General features: G+C 40.1%; 1 protein-coding gene across 5 annotated transcripts in view; it reads left to right on the plus strand.

The window, feature by feature from the left end:
* Positions 1-7,274: 7,274 nt before the first annotated feature.
* Positions 7,275-24,634, plus strand: part of adamts10 (ADAM metallopeptidase with thrombospondin type 1 motif, 10) — a 93,840-nt gene continuing 76,480 nt past the window's right edge. For 4 of the 5 annotated variants that reach the window (XM_038282398.1, XM_038282402.1, XM_038282401.1 and 1 more), the window contains exons 1-2: positions 7,275-7,425; positions 13,796-14,174. In XM_038282398.1, the coding sequence (XP_038138326.1) occupies positions 14,075-14,174 (100 nt within the window). In that variant the 5' untranslated portion in view covers positions 7,275-7,425; positions 13,796-14,074. Of the gene's footprint in view, positions 7,426-11,622; positions 11,877-13,795; positions 14,175-24,634 lie in introns of those variants that run through there. The other variant, XM_038282399.1, reaches the window with a different exon arrangement.

Raw genomic sequence — 24,634 nt, forward strand, 5'->3', positions numbered from 1 at the left:
AGTCTATCTCTGTCACAGGGATATTGTTAGGAATCCAGTTTGTGTGGGTTGTTTTTGTGTTTTTCTCTCTCCACCACCAGGTGGTGCACTGTTCCTCGATGGGCCTCCCTGCACACCTGCGACTCGTTGGATCATTACCGGAGGAGTATTTGAGCAGCGGGCTGTCACTACTAGACGCCAGAGTGTTTCTCTGAGTCTAATCTTGTTTTTGTCTTTGCTCTTTGGCAGGAATATGGAAGTAAATATGTGCCATCAGAATTTGAATAAAAAATACCTCTGAAATTTGAATGTTGTATATTAGTGCTTACTTTTTCGAATTTGAGCAAGTTGAATTGGAGGACAACAAAAATATTGCATTTGAATTTTGAAAAGTTGAATTTTTTATATGCTGAATTTTTTAACACTGAAAATTTAAACTGTGAAAAATATGTATATTGAAAATTTTATCACTTTGAAATAGGAATGTGAATTTTTTTAATAACTGAAAATTGCAACCATGTAAAAAAAATTACACTGAATTTTTTTTTTAATGTACAAATAATGACATTGAATTTTTTTTTAGGTTAAATAACCTGGTTGGAACTGGATCTAACATACAAACCAATCGCTGATAGAGGAATGGTGATGATCTTATTAAAAATAAGATCAATCTTATTTATAAAGAATCCCATAAAATCATTACTGCTAAGAAAAGGTGGTTCAACAGAGCTATGTCTCTGGGTGAGTTTGGCAACTGTATTAAAAAGATATCTAGGAGTATTCTTTTCCTCTATTAATAACGAGAAATGCAGTGATATTTTCTCTCCAGTTTTCTAGCATTTTGATTCAAAGTGGGCAGCTTTGCATTAAACCAAGGAGCCTGCTTTCTCTTTTTAACGGTTTTCATTTTCAAAGGGGCTGCATTGTCTTAGACAAAACGTAGAGAACTGGCAACCCCATCAACACATTCATCAATCTGTGAAGGGGAATAAACTAAGCTTTTGCACTCCGCAGCACTGCTCAGCAACACAGAGGAGAGAGAAAGTGAAACAGATTCTTTAAAATTTATAACTGCACTATCTGATAATGATATGCTAAAGTGAAACCTTCTTTTGGGGAGGGGAACTCTGTTAAAGTAATCATGAAGGTTAATAAAAAGTTGTCAGAAAGGACAGGGTTGTGAGGAAATACTGTTATTTCTTCACATTCTATGCCATGTGTCAGCACAAGGTCCAAAGTATGAAGATGAGAATGTGTGGGACTATTCACATTTTGAACAAAGCCAATGGCGTCTAAGATAGCAATAAAGGATGCTTTTCAGCTATCACCTTCAATGTCAGCATGGACGTTAAAATCTCCCACTATGATGACTCTGTCAGTATTTAATACCAAATCAGAAAGGAACTCCGAAAACTCATCTAAAAATTCAGAGTAAGGACCTGGTGGACGATACAAAGTTACAAAAAGAAGAGGTTTTCTCTCTTTGCAATTTGAATGAGGGAAATTAAGGGTTAAATGTTCAAAATAGTAAGTACTAACTGCCTTTGGGGTAATCATTAAGTCACACTGAAAGATTGTTGCTTATCATCTTCCTTGCCCAGAACTTCTGGGTATGTGAAAATTTAAATAGCTTGAAGGAGTTGCCTCATTAATGCTTGCATAATCCTTTTGCTGGAGCCAAGTTTCTGTAAGGCAACATAAAGCAATGTGATTATTACAAATCAAGTCATTACCTAGCAGACTTTTACACAAAAGAGATCTTATGTTAAATAGACCACATTTAATCATTTTAACTTTTTCCCCAATTTTAGTTATTTTAGTTTTAATTAATTTATCATGATTTACTCCTTTGAGAATCTTTGCTAAGAAGTTAAATGATTAACTAAACATCTGACACAGAGAGCAGAAGAAAGGAGAGGAAGAAGGAAGAGTTGGAAAAGAGTCAAGGGAGGGAGAGAGAGAAGGCATAGTGATGCTAAGCCAGCGCTAGCCTAGGCTAGCTACTCCTTACTACCAGAAATAAAACCGTGTGAATCTGACAAGTGCTCAGTAGAAAAGTGCAGCAGAAGGTGCTATGTTTTAAAATGGTTCTGGTCATCATTGACCCCTCACACTCCCACCATGGACTGTTGCTCCCTGCTGCGCTCTGGGAAAAGGCTTCGCAGCATTTCCTGCCAGTAAAGGAGGCTCTGAAACAGCTTTTTCTGTGCTGCCATCAGACTGTTGAACTGTTGAAACTCTAATCAAGTCTCTGCATCACACTTGAAAACATCATATTTAGGCTACCAATGAGGCAGATTTTTTTCATAATCACTTTAAATAGACCACAACTCAATGTTCTACTGCATTTTGCACTATATTTATCTATTTTGCACTGCACTGAACCTTTCCATATCAATGCATTTGCACCATGACTTTAAACTGATTTTCATTTTGTCTTACACTGTCTACATTCTTGATCACTGCTGCACTTTATAAATTTTTTAATTAATCAAACCGTTGTAAGCTGTATGCATAGATAAAAAATAAAGTTTGTCAAAGTCTAAATTTCTTGTTGCAGTTCGTCCCTCTCTAAACCAGATGAGTATGAGGAAAAGTATCTTACTCTAAACAGTAGGGCACAGGAAAGTGTACTTATATATCACACCTCAGTAGCAAGACACTTTGAAGTGCTGTACATGAAAAAAGAGATATCAGATATCAGTAAGATAAAATGAGGTTTGACTACAAACTTAAATAATGATGTTTAAATGGCAAGGTCTAACGCATCTGGAAGTTAGTATCGGATTAGAGGAGAGTAAGAACTAAAACCACACTTTCCTTTTTTTGGTTTTGGTTCTAGATACGCAGCATAGATTTGATCTATAAGACCTGAGGGGTCTGGATGGTTAATCCAAAGATAACAAGGCTGTGATGTTTTTGGAGGTAAGCCATTTAGTGATCATAGATAAAAAGAACTCATTTAAAGTCTATTATCTGAGATAAAGGGAGCAAATGAAAGGACTTTAGATGATGTTTTCTACTTTCTTAGTTTTAGTGAGGACACTGGCAGCATCATTCTGGATCAGCTGCAGCTTTCTGACTGACTATTTAGGCGGACCTGTGAACACACCATTGTAGGGATCAGTCCTACAATAGATGAACGACTTAGTTAGTTTGTCAACATCTGGCTGAGACAATAATCCTTTAATCTGGTAATTCTTTTTTAGGTGACAGAGCTCTGACTTTGTTATTGTGTTTTAGAGCCTTTGACGATTCATTTCCATCACTACACCCACATTTAGTCCATCACTACACCCAGATTTAGAGCCTGATTGGTGGTTTCCACCTGTATTAACTGGATCTGTGTGATACATTTCAAATGCTCTTCCCTTGATTCTTGATTACTTCAATTTTGTTTTGATTTAGCCAAAGAAAGTGTTGAATCATCAATGCATCAATTCGACTGAAATTGGTTCACAGTCACCTGGTGAGGTATTTTACAGCAGTGTGCCATCTGCATAGCTATGGTAACGTATGTTGTTGTCTATCAAGATTTAAGATACAGGGAGAATGTAACTATCGAATAGGAGGGGTCCTATGATTGGCCCTTGTGCAACACCACATGTAATTTCTGTGGTGTCTGATGTAAAGTTATTTATATATATCCCTGTCCTTTAAGTAGGATTTAAACCAGTCCATTGTACCAGCTGTAACAGAAATTAGAGCCAGTTTTACATGAGCTTGAGAGTGTAGTGTTGAATGGTGCACTAAGGTCAAATAATACTACCACTGCATGTGTACAGATGTGACTGAATGGCTTTACAAGGGTATTCTTTGTTCTGTGTTGAGCACTGAAGCCTGCCTAGAAGCATCAAAGCAACTGGTCATTGTTAGGCAGGTGTTAGGTATGTGCAGAATGCAGCTGGCTGGTCTGTTTTGGTAAACAGGAAAATATGTACTTGCCAAACAATTATACATTTGGTGGAAAAACAGAAGAACTTGTGCTAGAAAGAATTATTTTTCTAACTTTTAATAAGCCTAACTTGCACCAAGCCATAGGCTACATCACACCTCTAAGAGAGGACACAGAGGCATATTCACCTTTGATTAATTATACCTTTTCTTTACCCTTTTTCCATGAAATGACATCTGATGGCTTTTGTTCCATCTTCAATATGTGTAGGATCCATGAACATCAGTCTAAACCAGTAAGGTATTCATAAAATCCCCTTCCCGAGTTAAGCTTGAAAGGTTGAGTTTAGACAACTGGACGTAAAGTTTTCCGAAAGATGTTTTGCCTCCCATCCAAGAGGCTTCCTTAGTTCTAACTAGTGGTAGAGAGCTCTTAGATTAATAATCTTTAAACTGTTTCACAACAATGTGAATGATTCTTTCTTGTCAATGAGCTATAGATTTTGGAAATTACATAACAAACTAATTGTATCAGATGCCTTACTGGATATATAACTGGCCTGATGCGAGAAGCAACCTACACCGGCGGAGTCAATTCTTTGACACCTCATCAGCAAGTAAAGGGTGCGAACTTTGTGCAAGTGGGTGGTAGAAACCATTATGTACAGACAGGCTATATGAGCAACAAGATCTGGGTTAGCTGATAAAAAAGTAATTTAAATTGTATAGTGTTTTTCATCTGTCAAGGTTGCTAAACTGTAACTTTCTAGGTTACTGCTTACTGTGCATCTTGATAGGTAATTATTGGTGTTAAGCACTGTGATACCGATGGAAGCAGGTTTGTTTATGAAACTAAAAAATACACATAATTATTAACAGCTTTTTTTTATTAGAATTAATTCAATGGATTGGTGCACTGATATCAAAGCAAGAGAGTTGATACACCGACACAAATTTGTATTTCTGACCATACTGAGGCTTTAGATCGACTTACATTTGTTTCAGTTACTGTATTAATATCTAACCCTGACGTTGACCCCAACCTTAACCATCACTAGTACATTTCTAACCATAACCTTCAGCAAAAGATAATTTACATCATACCTCTAAACTAACTCGCTGGCAATAAAAATGGGGTCCACTAAATTAGGACCAGCCTTTGGTTCTCAAAAGGCCTGTTGGTCCCCAGAAGTTTAGTAAATACACCGAAACTGGCCCTAAATAGGTAACATAAACAATTACGCACACACACACAAGTGCCAGCCACCCCCCAACCCCACACCCCCCTCAGGCTGCAGCTGCTTTCTTGAAGTCTGGCAGGCAGTAGTTCACTGAATCAAGTCTGTCAAAAGCAGAGAGTCGCCTTTAAAGGAAAGGCTTTCCTACAAAATAAAAGCACTAATACAGGATGACTTCAATTGTAAGGGGATTAATGGGATGTGTGTTGGAGTATGTGTAGGGGTGGTTTCCCCAACATTTTTGATAATCATTGCAATTTTTTCTGTCATGGGGGAGGATATCATCAACCTCTGACATGAGGTGGAGGATAGGTGGTTGTGATTAGGGCAAAACTGCAGCCTCTGATTTGTTCCTGGGGGGGCATCCATGACTTGCTAATGGCTATCTAACAATGCAGGAATGTGGTCTCCAGGTCCTTCTTGGTTTTGGCCTTTTTCCTGAGCTGGCTTGTGGCAGAGGATTTGTATCTGTCCCGTTTGAAGCTGTTGTTTGAAGAGTTTAGACTTTATAACCATTACTGTTCCAAACAACCTCAATAAGTTGCTACATTGATGCTGATTTTTGCACAGTTTCTGTCTTGGTTAGGTAAATAGCATACTGCTGTCATTGTCATCTCCGTTGTTGCTGCTATTTTTCACATACCCATTACTTGGTTGTATAATTTTTTTATTCTCCAGATACAGAGTATTTGTATTTTAAAAACACCATACAGTACAATAATCTATATGTTTTACTTTCCTATCTGTTATTTTTATAGACTTTTCTAAGGTGCAGATTGTGTGACCACTTTTTCTATAACTTTTTGCTGCTGTAAGTACCACAGTTTCCCCATTGTGGGACAATAAAGGGATTTTCTGTTCTATTCTAAATGAAGGGACACTTGAATTGACTTAAAAAAATAAAAAAAAGTTCACTGATTTTTAAATATCATTTCAGTTTAATATGGGATTTTTTAAAATACGAATTCTGATTTTAATCTCAGAATTCTGACTAATCTCAGAATTTTTGGATCTTAATGTAGATGGGCACCATGAAGGAAAAGATGTTGGAGCACTCAGCTTCACTGACAAAGATGTGAGTTGTTTCGGAAAAGGACTGAATTAGGTGACTTTTTACGTGCCTGAGGGGTCCCCGGTGATGCTATTTGATTGATGGAAGAGCAGAAGGTGATTAAAACAATAGAGCTAGTTTAGTCTCTAAAACAGACATGGCTACAGCTGGATGCAAACATGCTTTTTAGCTGTCAGAATTCAGTCAGAATTCTGAGAAAAAACGTCAGAATTTTGAGAAAGTTCAATCTGAAAAACTCGCATGAAGAGAAAAGACAATTAGGAGAATTTTATTGATACAACTACATTGTCTTTGGCACTCAGACCTCTGCAGGAAACATACCGCTTAATTATGATAGATATGCCTGAACAAGAGAAAAGAATAGGGTCAGTCTGTAGACTGCTAGTTAGCGAGACGATATGCTGAGCTTTATGGGTAAATCCAGTGGACTGCATGAGCTGATACTAGAGCTTCACTCAGGGACCTGGAAGATGGAAGTCCAGTTGGATAACACAGGTTGAGAGAACCTGTCCATGATAAGCAAGCATGAAGCGAAAGTGGAGAGGAAAAACTCCATTGGGAAGAAACCTCTGGCAGAACCAGGCTCAACATGGTGGTCTTCTGCCAGACAGGTTAAGGTGTGACAGGGAAAGCAGTCACACAGGGCATCGCCCCCTGCCCGCAGGAGAAGAGAGGTGCGGATCGGAGGCCTTTTAAGATGAACTTTGGATGCCGATTGGCATTCGTGGAGGTGTAGTTCAAAGCTGTTTGGCTGTGTCGCAGGTGGATGTAGGAGAGCAATGAGTTTCTTCAGCTGAACTTCCGCCTAGGCTCCATAAATCAGAATTGCGAGAAAAAAGTCAGAATTCTGAGATTAAAGTCAGAACTTTTTTTCTCAGATCATATTGAAATAAAATTTTAACATTATTTAACTTTTTTTTGTGTGTGTGGCATTAATCCCCTTCTATATAACTGCCTTAATGTGGTTAAAAGTTTTTTTTTTTTTTAACAGATAATCTGCATCTCAGATTTTTTTCATTTTATATTTAGTCCCTGAATTGAGCTTTTATTCTGAAAGAATGTCTGATCGCTTCCTGTTTCTGCAGCGGGGAAACTTGGCACCACTTTTTCCAGCTCTGGTTCTGTAAAGTTCAAGTAGCTGAGGTTCAGCCTGCCGCCGCCGGCGCCGCCTCCTCTCCGCTCGGCTGCAGGGGACAGAGGACACTCCTGCAAGGGGACACTTTTGCAAAGGGACAGGCGCAGGTAAGATCTGTTGATCCGGTTCTAGCTCTCTATTTAAACTCTCTTCTTTCATGCACGGATCAGCATGATGCTGGTAGGAGGCAGTTCTCAGCTCTCACCTCTTGTTCCTTCTCAGCCTTTGCTTTTCTTACATCGTTTCTTGTACATTTAGGAATTAAATTAGATAAAGAGGTTCATTGCTTCTGACTGCATCCCAGTTTCCTATCCAGCTTCCTTTTCCTCAGGACTGTAGTTAGGTTGTGTGAGTTTTGCCAGTCAGTGGATGATGTGGCTGTCAGCTGCCATCAGGTACAAATCTTAAGGGTGGCATTGTTTTCTTCACCAGCTGGGGGAGCAGCTCACAGTTTCTTTCTTTAGTAAAAGCACAGAATCAAGTTTCAATGGACATGATGTAGACATGACTGTTACCTTTTTAAGTTGTGCATGCATAGCTTGCACAATTTCAGGTTTCAGTGTGCAACTTATGGAGGTTCGACTAAAGCAGTATGTATTTGTCAAACTCATCCTTTTGGTTGAATAAGTTTTACCTTTTTGCGGGAATCTTTAGGTTTTAGCTAAATTATTAATTCAGTTTAAATAAATTCAGTTTATTTCTATAGCAACAATTTACATGTACTTTATATGTACTTTATATGCTCATACAGTCAGATTAGTTCAAATTTATCTCTCTAAGGAAAACCAGTTGATTCCTGATCCTTTCAGCAATCCCTCACACCAAGCATGCATGCAGTGACAGTGGAGAGGAAAACTCATATTTAACTGGAAGAAGGCATAATATTAAAGCTATTTCATAAGAGTGTTAGCACAGAAACTGTAACCAATTAATATCTGCATTTGCAGTTTTACTTTAGAGGTGATCTAAAAATTAAGGTTTTGCACTTCTAGCTTCAGCTGTGTTGAGAAAGAATCAGTTTTCATCGCCTAGACGGCAACCTGCAGCCGAAACTGGCTCTGTCTCTCACTTAATAATATTTAATGTAAGTGAACTACTGCCCTGTTTTGTTTGTTTGTTTTTTGTTCCGTTCCTTCATTCCCTGTCCCCCATGAAAAGAATAAAAATAAAAAAAATCCCTGCCCCTGCAGCTCTAGTTTCCTCCTGTCCACTGTGGCTGTATTCTTGCTCAAGATGATCCATTATGGTTATGGTCCACAACTCGATGCAAGAGCTGGGCTTCTTAGATCCTTTTCATTGGTTGGAATAGAATGATAATAATTATTATTTTCTTGTTCTGTTTAATTAATAGGATTAAGTCAGACTTTAAGCAACAGCTGGTACTGTTGAACTGCATCAGCACTGTGATCATATCCTATACATTAGCACATCTGGAAAAAAAGATTGAAATATTCTGTAAAGTGTAATATTTTAGGGACTTTGCATTAATAATTGTTAATTACTCCTATACCCTAACTACAGGTCTGTATAGATAAATTAGTAGATTATTAAAAGATGAATTAATTTCATCACATTCTCAGAGATTTATACCAGCACACTACTTTAGTTAATAATGTTTTTATGGTTTTTAGTGAGCGAGAACAACATTTTTAGTTTCCTGGGAAAGTTTCACTGAAAACCAATTGGACCTGTTGAAAAACATTTCTTAAAGTTATCTATGACCAGTCGGTCAGTCCAGTTTGCAGGTCAATAAAGCACAGTGACACCATGACCCACCTTCTGGTATCCTTTGGTAGTTTAGAAAGGTAGTAGTTACTCTAAACTTACTTAGTTCATCTCCATCAGAGGTGTTAATTGGAAATAATCTGCAGAAACAATATGTATCACGATACATTTGTCCCAATTCGACTCATCCCTACATTAACAAAGACGATATTTTGCGATTTTTATTGTTATTTAGCTCTAGAAAACTTGGCAACATCCTGTTGTTGCTTTGCTGTGGCTTTTGCAAAGCAGCTGAATGATAAGCTTTTTGACGGTGTGCTGCCAACTAGTGGCTGGAGCTTTAAGAGTTATGTTAAAATAAATCAATAAAATAGATGTTTGTCTATAGATACATTTTTTATGGATGCACTGATCCGACATTTTTATCGGTATCGGTCCAGATATAAAGAAAAAAAACTAGATCGATATCGGTGACAATTGACTCTATACGGGCCGATCTATACATACCGTCATGCGGCAGCGCAACAACACAACACGGCCATATTGTTTATGATGGAGCGGGCGAAAGGATCTGCGATGTGGTTTTTCACGCTCTCTCACCCTACTAGCCCAATGGCGTGCAATAGTTGTGGGAGAAATGTTCCGAGGGGCGGTGTTAAATCTTCAAACTATTACACCACCAACTTAATGAAACACCTCCAGAAGTTTCATAACAAGGAACATGCTGAGATTATCAGACTCGGCAAACAAAACCACAGAGGTGATACTTGATAATGATAATGACACTTTTTTTTACATGTCGACCAAGTCAGAGAACTTTTGGTTTAAGATTTTGTTGTTAAATAAATGAGTCATAACATTTATATTTGGGTTGTTTCCTATTTTTTTTTAGGAAAAGGGAAATCAAATCACTTGCACAGAAGAATGATCCCAGTTTTTTTTCACACAATAAAACAATTTTTTAAGTAATAATTTAGTGCTGTTTTTGGTATTGGATCGGTATCGGCCGACAATAAACTTCAAATATCGGTATCGTATCGGAGGTAAAAAAAAGTATATCGGTGCATCCCTAATATTTTATATTCGAGATCCATTGGCTGTATGTTGAATCGGTACCAGTATTGTCTAATGAAATATTGCGATATTTCAAAGTCAGTTTTTTTTACACCACTAATATCCATAAAGCTTAACAGCAGGTTAAAGCATGCTGCGCTTTAAAAAAATATGTTTTTAAACATTAGGGAACATGATAGAGGCAACCTCTGGGGTTAGAGGTTGACCAATACAGCAGCAGCATTGTGCATTCTTTTGCAGATTAGGCAGTGCATTCGACAGCCATGCATTCATTGCTGCCTCCTCCATGTGCTTTTTATTGTGGTTTCATTCATTAATGATTGCTGAGGAAGCTCATCAGTAACATTTGTAATCATTGTGTCATTTGAATCATGAAAATGCAGGAAGAAAAAAGCAACATTTGTTAAAAAACTCAAAGGGAATTGGTATGACTGATGTCAAAATAATTAATATAAAAAAAAAACTGTCAATCTCTACAGTGTAGCATCGACTTTATATCGAAAACCAACAAATGATGTCTTCTTTAGTTTGTGCTCTGACAGGCATTTTGTCTATATTTGGACTGCTGCCTAGAAGCAGTTAAAAAGCAGAGTAAGAAAAGCCTCTTTTACTTTCTGTTCCCTCTCTTCCCTTCACCTCTATCTCACTTGCATTGTGTCGAGTCAGCTCTCCCTCTCTCTCCCTCTCACACGCTAAATATTGTTTCAGACTCGAGAGGCACAATTTCAGAGCGAGGGGAGCACATCCGAGGCTCTCCCGCCTGTTTACGTTCCCACTTTTCATCTGCACTGTGTTTATTTGGGGAAATCTGCAAAGGAATGCCAGGCCTCTTTCTCTTTCTGTCTTTATGGCGGAGGGAGAGTTTAGTCTGAGAGTGGGCCCCAGGCAGTGCTTTCTATCACCTGTTTGGGTTTTTTTCCCTGCTTGATCCGCTTGATTTTAGACTCTAAATAAAGCCAGGATTATGACATTAGATTTTTCAGGCATTTGACCCCCCCTCCCCCCGTGCAAAAGTCCTATTAGAAAAGACTGCCAGTTTAACGAAATAATAAACTGAACCTAAAACTGATTCATGAGCTACTCCCTGATCAAAGTGGAGGCGGGTTGGGGGGGGGGAGTGCTGCTCTCGGAGCTAAGCTGGCGGACACTTAGCATCTGTTCACTCCACACAGACTTTACTTTGAGCCGGTCATATGGATTTGATTAGTGTACCGGGGTTTCGGATTGCTCCAGTCTCCCTGGCAGCAGTTAGAGACAAGGACATCATAATTAGCTTCAGTGTTTGAAGGAAAAAGCATTAGGCATTCATCCCGTGAAAAGCATCAAACATTGCTCACCGAGAAAACAATACTCTGCGTCTTTTGGCATCTTTGCATTATTTGGCCCCATCCGTTTAAGAACTCCAACCTATATGTTTGCAGATCAGTCCAACTTTTCTCCCCCTCTGTCTAACAACAAGCCTTTTATTTTCTCTCTTGCGAGCTGTGATAGCGTTGGAGGCTATCGCAGCCCAGACCTCTTTTTCTCCTGGCCGCAGCTGTACGCTCCTTTTTCGCAGCTGGTCCAAACAAAACACTGAGTGGAGAGTCGGCGCTCGCTTGGCCTGCTGACAAACATGCGTTTTTATTTCACAAAGAGTGATACACCCCAGAGGAAAGGTTTTACACAACAGACCGCAGGAAGATGTACAACGGCGTCACCTCTGCATGACAGCCCGATCCCAATTAAACCCGGTTTATAATGGAGTAACATTTCACTGGTGAGGAGCATGCATGTTGTTGTTGGGAGATTTTTTGTGAAATCACTTTGAGGGGCTTTGCTTTAAAAACTCTTAAGGGTCAACGAGGGGGTCTTTTCCCCCTCCCTCCCTTCTGGGTTTAAGTAAACAAAAGTAGCGTTATTTGTAATGAAAATTTGATATCAGGCAGCCGAATTTAATAACCTCACAATAAATTGTAAAGGGGAGGAGGAGTAATGAAAACGGAGAGGAGTTTAGCTCTTTTGCAGGAAATGTCTGGGAAAAAGCCAGAGGGGGGGGACGGGAGAAGGAGCTTTAGTTCTGCTTAGGAGGGACGCTGCAATGGCACAAAGGCCAGTTTGCTTTTACTCTATCTGCTCCACATATTTCTGACATAAAGCAGGAGATCCTTTTATAGGGATCTTTTTCCCCCCTTACTATCACCACCTAAACGTCTTCCATCTGCCTCTGATTACCTTTGGCTGCAGTTGGTCAGCTGCCAGCCATCCGGGCCAGTGTGGCGTCTCCACTTGCCCTTCATTCCCCAGACGGCTCAGAGGGAGTGGGGGAGGAAGGTGGGCTGGGGCAAGAGTAGTTAAACCCGCTGGGCAGTCTGTGTGCATGATAGCAGCACTTGAGGCATTTGGTTCAAAAATATCCTGTCAGTTTTAAAAAAGTCAGAGAGAAGGGCAGAATTTAAAATGTAAGTATTGGTTTAGTAAAATTAGATGTTTAAGACAGATTTCTACAATGATGGGAAAAAGCAGAGAGAACATAAATTTAGTTGTTGAACTAACAAATGATGTAGAATTGGAGAATAGAAAATGAAGCAGAGAGGAAAAGTGGTCCCTATGTCCTCCGGCAGCCCAACCCTATAGCAGCACACCTTAAGAGGTAGGTTATGATAATCTGAGCCTTTTTAACAATAAGATTTATCAAAAAGGAAAGTTTTAAGCTTACCGGTAGTCTTAAAAGTGGACATGGTGTCTGCCTGGAACACTAAAACTGGAAGTTAGTTCCACATGAGGTGAACAAAAAATAGAAGATCTGCCTCCCATATTTCATTTGAAATTCCAAGAGCCACTGTAAACCAATATATTAGAGGGAAGTGCTGTCTTAGGAACATAAAGAACAATTATATCTCTGATATAAAATGGATACACGATTGTAATTTAGCATTTTATACTTAAGGATATTTTCCCCTTCTATTCTGGATTTAACATAGACAGACCTACAGAATTTACAGCAGATCAGCCAAGAAACACTTCCTGCAGTAGCTCGGTCAAAGTTAAGGCCTAGATCCGAACTTTGTTCACTGAAATCCCAAAAACCTGAGACTATGTTATAAAGAAGATTGGCCAATTGTTATGTGAGCCGATAAAAAGAAAATAAAAGCTTCCAGTTTTATTGCCTATTGTGGCTTGTATAATGTTAGTTTTCTTTTACTTGACTAGTAACAAACCCATGGAAACTTAGATTTTCCTTGTGAAAGTGCAAGTCAGATTAAAGTTACTACATTAGTCGTTGTCTGAGGTGTGAACAAGCTCCATATAAGCACACATACCATCAGCTTAGACATGCTGTCCAATTAGGACTTTCGGGCAGGCTGCCAGCCAGTCACCCAGCCATACGACCAAACATCAGAGCCTGCCAGCCTGGCATCCCACTGCTTTTCTCAAACAAGCTAATTTTACCCCAGAAGCTCCAACATAATACCCTTTGCAAAGCCTGTTTATGGATTCAGGGTGCTGCCTTCTTTGTAACCACTCTTTCCTGTGCTTGTGTCAAAGCTAAGATTAATGTGTATAAACGTAAAAAGCTCAGTCTCTGTATAGGTCTTATTTCCTCTACTCCTCCCTCCTCTTTGAGTCTAAATTTGTCTCACTGCTCATTGTCATTCACTTTACTGGCTTTCCTCTTAAACTGTTTTTCTTTTACAGGGCAACAGAAAGGACCACTGCCTGCCAGTGCTGCCAATCCCCTATCAGAGAAGCCGGATTCGCGTGTTTTCTCTTTTCTATGAGGACTGTCACCAGTGATAGACTCGCTGCAGGTGCATAGACCCTCTAACTGATCTTCCTGCAGCCATGGCCCCACCGAGCACTGAACTGTCCCGCTGCTAGGCGACAGGGCATCCGACAGGGCAGGAGACATGTTGGGACAGAGGCCAGAGGACCACTGCACTGAAGTCTGTTACTATAGCAAATACTGTAGTAACCATGGAAAAGCTATGGAGGACTGCTCTAGTCTGGATTGTTATCATCCATTTTGCCACCGGGATCACAGGAGGTCGCAAAGATGAGTTTGGGAAATCACAAGGTAAGATAAAAGGGAACTAACAACACCTGTTGGATGATATGTGTTTTCATGGTATGGTGTCAGCACCTTGAGTTCTTTAAACAGGTCAGCAGTAATCATGTTCATCTACAATATACAATGCAGAGAAGTTTTTGTTTGGAATCTGATAAAATATGAAAAAAAAATTATAACTTCAAACTCTTTCTTTGACCCCCTTTCTTCCTTTTTTATTCTCAATAAGACTCAGAGACTGAAATACCTTTAAAGCCATGAACTGTCCATGTTGCATCAGCCAGGACTAGACTGTCCCTGTTTATTTTTTTCCTCTATTTGCCCACTGACCTCTAAAAGACATGTGGCTCTAATGTCCTTTACTGCTTCTCCCTTTAAAGAAACCTCAGACTCTGATTGGGGTAGGGAGGTGTTGGCCTCAACATTGTCTTCTTACACAGTGGATGCATCACTCGCTGAAGTGCACTTGTTAGACCGTTAGTAAATTGAGTTTCCTGCAGCAATAAATCCATATGATAAATTATCATATCTACATGTCTGTACAGCTGCGTTTGGCTTAGTTTTTCAATGTTTGCAACACAAAGGTTTCTGATGCAGAAACAACCTTGGACGGAAAACATTTTTGGAGAAAAAGGTCTTTAAGTCGGTCATCTAAACTGAAAAATCTGAGCTGCTACCAGTGTTAGTGTGGATGTAAGCATGTTACTGAATAAGTTGGAATACGTTGTCGGGTATTAAAGAGTGGTAAGGGCTTCTGGGGTGAGCGGATCAGCACCAACCAGAAACCTAGTGGTATACACAAAGCAGAGTAGGATCAGACCTCAAATATATCAGGTCGCTGAAGCTGACCCCCTCCAAAATGAAACCGATGCCCCAAAAAAAGCTGTACGAGGCAGACAGACCCCTCTACCTGTGGCGGCTGGTGGAGTTTTCTCCAGGGGGGGCTATGAATTCAAAATAGATGTATACCAAAAACCAATATATGGATGCCAACAATTAAAAAAACATAATTTAATGTACAGGTTTACTTTTTGTGCATAAATTTTGCCTTTTTGAGGCTTTGTAAAGGCAAACCGAAAAACCAAAAAAAAAAAAAAAAAAATAATGTACCAGTTTAATAATAGAGAAGCTATTAGTCAGCTTTATATTCTTTTTAACATAAAAAAAGTATTTATTTTTCTGAGTGTTTGTTTAAGAACCGCGGTGCGGTGCAATTTAATGAACATCTAGAAAAAGTATACTATATTATTTTCCATGTGAATCCCAGATTCTTCATGCTTCTTTGCCATTTCTAAAAAGTGCTTTAGATCTTTCCTACCTGTCTTTATCCATGCTCGGTCAGACCCTGACGTTTGAAAAAGGAGACAGGAAAGCAGAATAAAGCTTTAGCCTTGAAGCATGCAGTTAGCCAAGCCTTGTAAGAAAACTGGGTCCTGGAAAAAGCGCCCTTACACCTTGTATTGGCCAGCAACCACTGCCCTCTACTATCCTGCTACCAAAGGACAACCAGCCATAAACAATTAAAAAAGCCATAAACAACCAAAAAAAAAAAAAAAATGCCATACCAGATCTGACCAGAAGAATCCATGACGCCTTCTGTCAAACAGTAACCCAATCCAGATCAGCCCCCTTTGATCTAAACTAAAAAGAGACCTCAACATTGTCAGTTTTCTTAATAAGACTCTACTCAAGTAATGTTGAAGATGAAGCCATAAAGAGGGTTATCAACTTGGTTAATAGATCCAGGACACGTTCAACTAGGAGGAGCTGCAATAAGGGGATCAGCAGTGGTTAGGTGGCGCGCTAACCAATGCGCCACCTGCACGCCCAATTCTGGCAGCTTTTACTCTGAATAGAGGTTGCTGATTTGGCTTAAGTTCAATGTCATTTTGAAAACTTTCAGTGTGACCAGTGTTAACGCTGAAATGGACTGAGCCCTGGGTTAGGGGGCCCAGATGTAAGGCACAGGGCTGATAAGTACATAGAAAATAAGTATAGTAGCCAGAATTTTTGTGTAATTTCAGCTTAGATACAAGATGCACTCTTTGCATGTACTTCCATGTGAACAGAGCTTAGCCCTCCCTATCTATAAGACTCCACAAGAGTTGCATAGCACAGGACCAAAATGATGGAGAAGGCAAGGATTGAAACTCTCACCTGACGACAATCACTTCAAAAAATGAGGCTCTGCTGCAAAGTAGTGAGTTTATTAATTTTGCACAAGGCATGTTCGTCTGGAAGGTGATTTTTTCATCTTGTGTACGTTTTTACATATGTTCATACAAAGCAGAGTGGAGGTTTACACATCTTGTTTTGGTCTACAGACCGTGCTCAACAGCCCCACCTAATATTGCAGTTTGCTTTATTTCTTCTTAAATGCCAAAGTTTCATGGAAAGGTTAGAGGTTTCTCTTGATTCTGCTTGATTATAATGCATTACGTGCTGCTGGACATTTTTGTCCCACATGCTTTAGTTCGAAGATAAATCCAAAGTCTGTTCTTCTTCTTTTTCTTTTTTTTTAAACCCCTAATGACCATCAGGACTCCAACACATCTTTTGTATTTCTGTATCCCTGCCCATAACCATCATACCAAGACAAATGAGCCCTAAATATTTCAACCAAAATATTAAATTTCTAGTATCCAACAAAATTAAGTCTATTATGGTCTGCATTTGTCTTGGAAGGCACTCTTCTACATCTTTTATTTTTTATTTCCATTTTGTTTTGAGTGGGGAATGTTGGGTGGAGATATTCTAAGGCAGCCATTAGAGTATTAACAGAGCTATGCACAGATGTTGGGAGATAAGGGCTGGCGTTGTGTCTTTATTTCAGTTCATTTTAAAACATTTGAGCCAAGGGCTGTTATAAGATGTCAAGCAATTGATCTATTGTAATTAATGGACATTGACTGGAGATGACTTGATCTCCAAGCATGTTTGAAATATTTGCTACCTTGTCTATGAGAGTGGGACTAATTGAAATGTATAGCACCTCAGAGTGGATCAAAAATCCAGATTTTGCATCTTTATAGCTTTACTCAGATAAAAACATGGTTGACACCCCTCCTCAAGATCATGTGGAGGTTGCCCCTAGATTGGCAAACTGGGGTGGATGTTCCCCTATATAAGAAGAGGGATCGGAGGGTTCCAACTATAGGGAGATCACATTTCTCAGCCTCTCTGGGTAGAACTATGCGTCTGAGTGATTGTCGTACCTCAGCTTCAGGAGATGCAGTTTGGTTTTTCTCCTGACTGGGACACAGTGGACCAGCTCTACACCCTTTTCAGGGTATTTGAGGGTTTATTGGAGTTTGCCCAACCAGTCCACATGTATTTTTTTTTTTATACATAGAAAAGCCATGTTCCTCATGGTAATCTGTGTGAGGCACTTCAGGAGTATGGAGTCGGGGGGCCCTTTACTAAGGGGCCAATCCAGTGTCTTAACAAGTGAAGCAGGAGTTTGGTCCACATTACCGGCATTAAGTCAGACCTGTACCAGGTGCATGTTGGACTCCAGCAGGGCCGCACTCTTGTCACCAGTCCTGTTCATAAGCTTTATGGACAGGATTTCTAGGTGAAGCCTGGGGCCAGAAAGGGTCTGGTTCGGGTACCAGCAGATCCTGTCCCTGCTTTTTGCAGATGATGTGCTTCTTTTGGTTTCTCTCCTGCCAAGACCTGCAGCATAGACTGTGGCAGTTGCAGCCAAGTGTGAAGTGGCTGTGATGAGAATGAGCTCCTCCAAGTCAGAGGCCATGGTTCTCAACCACAAAATGGTGGCTTGTCCCCTTCAGGTTGGAGGAGACCTACTCCCTCAAGTAGAGAAGTTCAAGAACCATGGGTTCCTGTTCACAAGTGAGGAGAGAATAGAATGGATAGACAATATAGGAACACATTCAGCTGTTTCTATATTGTGGATGCTCCGCCCATCTGTTGTGGTGAAGGGAGAGCTGAGGGGAAAAGCAAAGCTCTTGACTTACCAGTCGGTCTACGTTCCTAACCTCACCTATGGTCATGAAGCTTTCCCTGCAGGGTTCCTGGGCAGTCCCTTAGACATAGGGTGAGGAGCTCGGTCATTTGGGAGGTAGACGGTCTCTCGGCAGACTGGGAGCACCTCGGGCTGCCCCCAGCAGAGCTGGAGGAGGTCTGAAGAGGAAAGTATGATAGTCCCGATGAGACTAAAGGCTGATTTATACTTTGAAACTAGGTCATCTGCATAGGTGTCGCAGTGAACAAAAAGATGTCTCCGCCCCCTCCGCAGACACTCTGCTGCACCTCTTCCAAATTGTAGGTATCGCAGAAAGTGCGGCAGACAGGAGGCCGGCTTGTTTTGTTTTTATGACTGCAATTGTGGAAACTCGTCAAGTTGGTAGGACCAGCTAGAAGAGCGAGGTGTGCGAGAACGCTGGGAGAACGCTCTTTTTCGCTGTCATGTCCCTCCATTGTCGGACAAACTTGCCCCCACTTCCTCACCGCCTCGGCCGTATCTAGACCCACAGCGTATAGCACAGACCACACTGAAATTTAAGCATAACTGTGTGCGTCAAGCTCACTGCGACACACTGCTGCTGGGAGTCTACCCAGCAAGTGAACACTAACTGAACACTATCAGGGTGAATAATGTGTATAGTTTTATTTGATGATGAATAAATACATTTTAATAATCATATGCAACCCTTTAAAGGTACACTATGCAACCGGTGTTGATTTTCCAGGGAGGCTCCCTCCAGAGGGCGAAAGTAAAAGTGCACTGTCGTAAATATGCTCAGCTGTTCTCCTGGTTTCTCCGTCAAGCCAGGCGCGGTTGTTTTGAGCTTAGCAGCGAATGACTAACGCTGCGTTCACACTGGATGTAGCTGGCGCGACAGAAGCAGCGAGTTTACATGCAAAGTCAATGGTTGACGCGCGTCAAGGCGCAGCAAAAGATCCCGCGGCGCGTTTTGAGCTGCAGGCGCAGCACGTCTGAGCGGCTGCAGCAGCGCGTCGGGTGCGTTTAATGCAGGGAGAGAGACACAGCGCTGATGATCACTGCTCTTAAACAGTTTATTGACGCCTAAATTAACTTAAAATGCAGAAATCTGCCGGCAGAATATGCAGTTTGGATTATTTAGATGAAAAACACCTACCAGCTGCCGCGGTGAACCGCTGCTGATGAAGGGATCCATACTGTCGGTGCATCCCTGGTATGTGGGGGTCTGAGCGGCTCCGACAGAAAAAATATTGAAGGCAGGATAATAATCTGAATGAACTGACTGCACTGATTACGTTTTCAGGTGTATTTTCTCACTTAAAAACATATTAAAACTACTTTATTCCCACTGATCACAGCAAATATAGCTGCAAGGCAGAGAAAGGATAGTGAAGCTCCGCCCAACGCGCCTCAGACACACTTTTGCAGCCAGAGCAGCAAAGCTGCTTCAGCCGCGCGTCAGAACTAACTGGTACAAGCAGCAAAAAGGAAGCAGCAGATGCGATTTTGCTGCTTTTGCTGCGTGAACGTAGCATAACTGCACAAAGATCGCCACTGTGCTAGCAACGAGAATGCTTTTAACTGGGGGGTGTAACAGTTCTCGCCGTAAAGCAAGACTGACTCTCACGAGACTTCTGAGCCTGTGGGTGCGGGTCGGTGCTCCTGCAATTGCAAGTGCAGTATTTCCCCCACAGACCACCAGGGCGGCCGAGAATACCTTTGTTCAACCTGAAATGACTCATTTAGTCATCCATAACGTTATGGAACACATTAATTAACTGAAAAATGTTGCATAGTGTCCCTTTAAAGGCTGCTTTTACCCAAGGGATATTTAGATATCCATGCTTGTACTTGCATTTAAATGCAATAGATAAAGAGCAATATAAATTCAAACTTGTGTACATAATTTCTCATTCCTAACCCAAGACAGCATGGTTCAAATGCATCATTAAAAACCCTGAATGAGAAAACATTTTGTTTTAGAACGTATAGAAGAACATATATTACATTCTGCCTTCTCTCTTGAGATCTGCTTCAAACCAGAGAGAGCAGCATTGTTCAGATCCAGAGTCCAAGGACGTATTTGGCATAGAGGGAGGTGCTCTTTTCCATTCAGATAACTTCCTTCCACTATTTTCATTTATCAGCACAGGCACTTCTGTATGAGTGCGCCCTTTGGTTTGGGTGTTTTCTCCTGTAAAAATTGTAGGCGAGTTTCCACTGCTTCTTGTTTCCATGTACAACTGATTTAAGTTTCTCAGGAGATTTAAGATTTTTCCTATTTTTTATGGGCTTTATTTTTGGACAGTTGAGTATATCTACTATTAGTGCTAACTGGGAAGTAGTAATTTGCTCAGTTTACCCACTGGACCAGGCCTGCCCTTGAGGGCAGCTGTCCTCAGGTTTTAGAGGTTTCACTGCAATAGCACAGCTGATTTCCATTTATAGCTGATAAACAGACTTTTTTTTATTCAGATTTTATTTTTGAAATTTTTACTTTTCATTGCATTGTTTTTCTACTTTTTTCCCCCAATTTTTTTGTTGTTGTCAGATTATGTTTTTTCTTTGAAAGACTTGGATCTTCCAATCTTTTCAGCCCAATCCCAAACCGGACCCGAAGCACTAACCCGAAGCACTAACCCTCCGTTTGCGCCTTCACGCTGAGGGTCCGCCACATTAAGTGCCGTCCCAAACCACATAGTGGGGAGGGCCAAAAATACCCATTTAATAGCGCGTCTGCATCAGTTGCTGGCTTGCTGGCATTTGGTAGCAAGTGTAACAGCAGCCTGTTGGCGGAGTAGACGCGTTCCGCCAAAAGCAAACTCCTCTGGTTTGCTTCATCTTCGTCACACTGATAAAAAAATTCCAAGTGAGTTTATGAAAAAAACGTAATTAATTCCAAAAGGCAAGATCCTCTTTGAAATAGTTTATTTGATGGTATATATATATTTTTTAAGAAAGGGGTAAATGTTTAATGTTATGTTAACCTGCGCCAAAGAGCTACAGCCACGCACATAGGGCGTCGCAGTGTTGTCATAGCAACGAATGCTTACCCCCCCACTTTCAATCAAGGCGCTTCCACAGCTGCGAGTGTGACTTCACTGGGAGTGACACTTGATAGTGAATTGTTAGTGCTTAGGGGTTAATTTGGGATTCAGCCTTTATATCCTGTTCTCCAGATCTCACTCTATTCACTTCTGGGTGGTCCGTGTGTCGACCAATAGAAATGCTGTTGCTAACGTCCACTCAGAGCAGAATAATTTCCCTTGGTTTTTCAAAGACAATAATTCGAATTCTGTTACATCCAAAAGTGTTGGAAAAATGGGTAAAAATAAGATTTATGTTGATAAAACCGGTTTTCTCCACAAAAACTGGAAAAATAACATTAAGAAATAAAAAGTGTGGAAAAAAAATATTTACAATCAGGAAAAAAAGGAAATTCTGAAAGACTCGCTGATTGAGAATTTTTCTTAACTTTTATTTATTTTTTTATTTTCTTTAAGTTCCTTTTTTATAAGTGTTCTCTACTTATAATATTGGAACCAATTTATCTCCATATGTCCCCAGTAACAGTTTAAATCTAAATCTATGATTGCCTTTCATTAAACCGACAGCTTCAACTAGAACCAGGTCGAGAGAGATCTAAACTGCTCCAGGTTAACATCATCAAAGTTAGTTGATATTAACAGGTTTGTTTCCAGCACCTGTGTTTTATGACTCTAACTAGAGTAAACCAGAGATGACCTCAGTGTTTCTATTAAAGTGTTTTTGCAATTTGAAATGTGTCATGTATCATTATTGAAATAATTTGGTTGAAAGTTATTAAAGGGATGGACATGCATAGGTGCTGGTGGTCTGGACAGACTGTTTGGGATTCAGAGGAAGTTTCCAGGAATCCTGTGGAGAAAAAAAAAGTGATGCGATATTCACACAGTAGACTAATTTGTGCTGGTGGTCTCGCCGTTCTGTGTGAGGTCTGAGTAATTTTCAGGGCTTTTATCTATTATAATAAAACAGCCCCTGTTATTTTCTCTGCAGGAGCTTTTCCTGTGCTTCAGAGATAATGCTGATACCACCTGTGTGCTTAGCTGTAGTGTTTTTTTTGCCAGCAGTTGTGATGCGTTGTGGACCGCTGTGTCTGTGTGGGACGCTTACACCTCAGAGGGACTTTTAGCTCTCAGGTGCTTTAAATCACAGTTAAATAAACATCACAAGGATAAAAGACCCAGAACCCTAAGATTGTAATATTAGAGTTGAATTTATATTATTGACCTGCATCTTCTTACTCACCTTTAATGACTTTCTTACTTCTTTTGCTTTTGCCTTTTTGTAATTTTTTTGCTCACTTTATTGTTGCTTGTGTACTTTTAATAATCGCCATATCTGCTTTAGCTGTCTTACTACTTTTTGCTTACTTTTTGTGTCCTTATTTTGACAATTTTTCATTTCGTAAGAAGATAGATAGTGTTTACATCCCTGGTGAATACTGAGTTTTCTTTTTAAAACTTTTGAAGTTGATAATTTTTTAGTCTTTGTGTGTTTTTCCTAGTATTTGTACTGTAGTTTTTGTCATGGTAATTGTTCCGCTCTATACAGTTTCTTACTGTCTTTTCCTGTTATTTTTTTATGTTCTGCTTCTACTTTCTGATTTATCTAAATGTTCCCACTGGTGGTCAATAAAAGGGATTTCTATTCAATTCTATTTTAGTCTGTCTTTTCTGATTACCTTTAATAGTTCTATTTTATTTTCTAAAACATGTTTTCTTTCATTTTTAAACAACTTGTCTTTGCTTTAGCTTTCATACTTTTACTTTGTCTATTATTGTTCTTACATTTGCTTTCTTACCTTCTTCTTTGTTTGACTTTCTGACACTTTTGCTTTGCAATTTACTAACTCACTTTAATTTTTACCAGCTTACTTACTTGTACTTCCTGACATGCAAAATGATATGCAGTCATTTTTTTTAGACAAATGTTTGGTACCCACACTTATCACTAAGCCAATTTTATTCTAAGAAAAATTTGCTGTATGTTTAGTTACAGTCATTATTACAAAAAACACACAAGATTTAAAATGCAAATACAAAGCAAAGAAAACAAACACTAGATATTGCTCACCCATAAACACCAGATACAAACCTACCAATCACAGCAACCAGAGGAAACTATTGCTGTTTATTTTCAAATGATGGCAGTGGATGTTGAGTTTTTAGTTTAACAGTGAAAAAAGTTGTTGTGCAGAGATAACCCTTTGTTTTGTGCCAAAGCAGTTTTGCATAAAGTTGCCATATGCTTCCAAGTTGATGCTCCACATGTTACTGATCTTTTAGTTCTCAGAGGAACCAAAGGGTCGCTTAGCAGCCAAAAAGCCTTTGAGATATGAAAAAGACATTTTTATAGACCATCATAATAAGAACATGACAGTCATTGATCAAATAGGCTTCCTGATTGGCCAAAGATACGTCATTATTAATAGCTGTATTGTGATAGTCGTTTGCTTTTAACACAGAGCTTTGAAAATAGTTTAAACAAGCCAAAAATAAAACATTGAATGCATAAAAATATTACAAAATCCAATACTTGATGGTGTAAAGACATGCAAGTTTGTGTCTTACTTTATTTACTAAATTACTGAGTCATATAAACTGTCATGAACCGAGGACAGATGGAACCAGTATTCAAGGAGAGACAGTCAGTAGGAAAGTTCAAAACGTTTATTAAATACAACAAAAACTAAAGTGGAGCTGTGGCTCGCGGACACTGCAGGATGGGTAGCGGGGCACCGGCCAATCACAGACACTCTGGTTTAAAAGTACAGTCCAAGAATGTCCCTAAGTGCTGCAGTCCCATAGGACATGCTGGAAACCGATCCTGGTCAGGGATCCAGAACAGACAGGAACAAAACGGAACAGGATCCAGATCAGGCAGGAACAGAACAGGTGGCAGGATCCAGACTTCCAGGCATCCACAAGCTCCCATGAGGGTTCAGAGTCTGACAGTGTCCGAAAGCGTGACCAGATGGTCACGCGCAGGAGCAGACAGGATCAGGTGCAGCTGAGCAGGCTCAGTGGAAGAGGGTAGCCTAGATAGGACGTGGAACCAGAACTTGATGCAGGACTTTAAACTGGTCTCCTCCCTGGAGCCAGGCTTACTGAGATAAAAACTTAACCTCCCCACATATAGAGCCAAAACCCCAGAGGACTCCGCGGGGGAGGAACAGTGGATGATCAGGAGACGAGACAAACACAAAAACCCTCTCTCCACTGGCTGCCAGGATCCAGGACATGAACCAGGGCAAAAACTGAACGGACAGGCTAACAGAAAGGCAAGTAATGATCTGGCCCTGAATGCTCAGGCTGAACTGAATATAACCAAGAGGAAACAGGTGAGAGGAATAAATTATAATTGAGGCAGGGAGGGAAAATGACAGGTGAAAGGAATGACTAATGAAGGGAGAGCAAACAGGCCAGATCATGACATTAACTGACTCAGTGTAGATATA

This window comes from Cyprinodon tularosa, unplaced genomic scaffold, assembly GCF_016077235.1.
Source record: "Cyprinodon tularosa strain WSP-4 unplaced genomic scaffold, ASM1607723v1 ctg182, whole genome shotgun sequence".
Classification (NCBI taxonomy): Eukaryota; Metazoa; Chordata; class Actinopteri; order Cyprinodontiformes; family Cyprinodontidae; genus Cyprinodon; species Cyprinodon tularosa.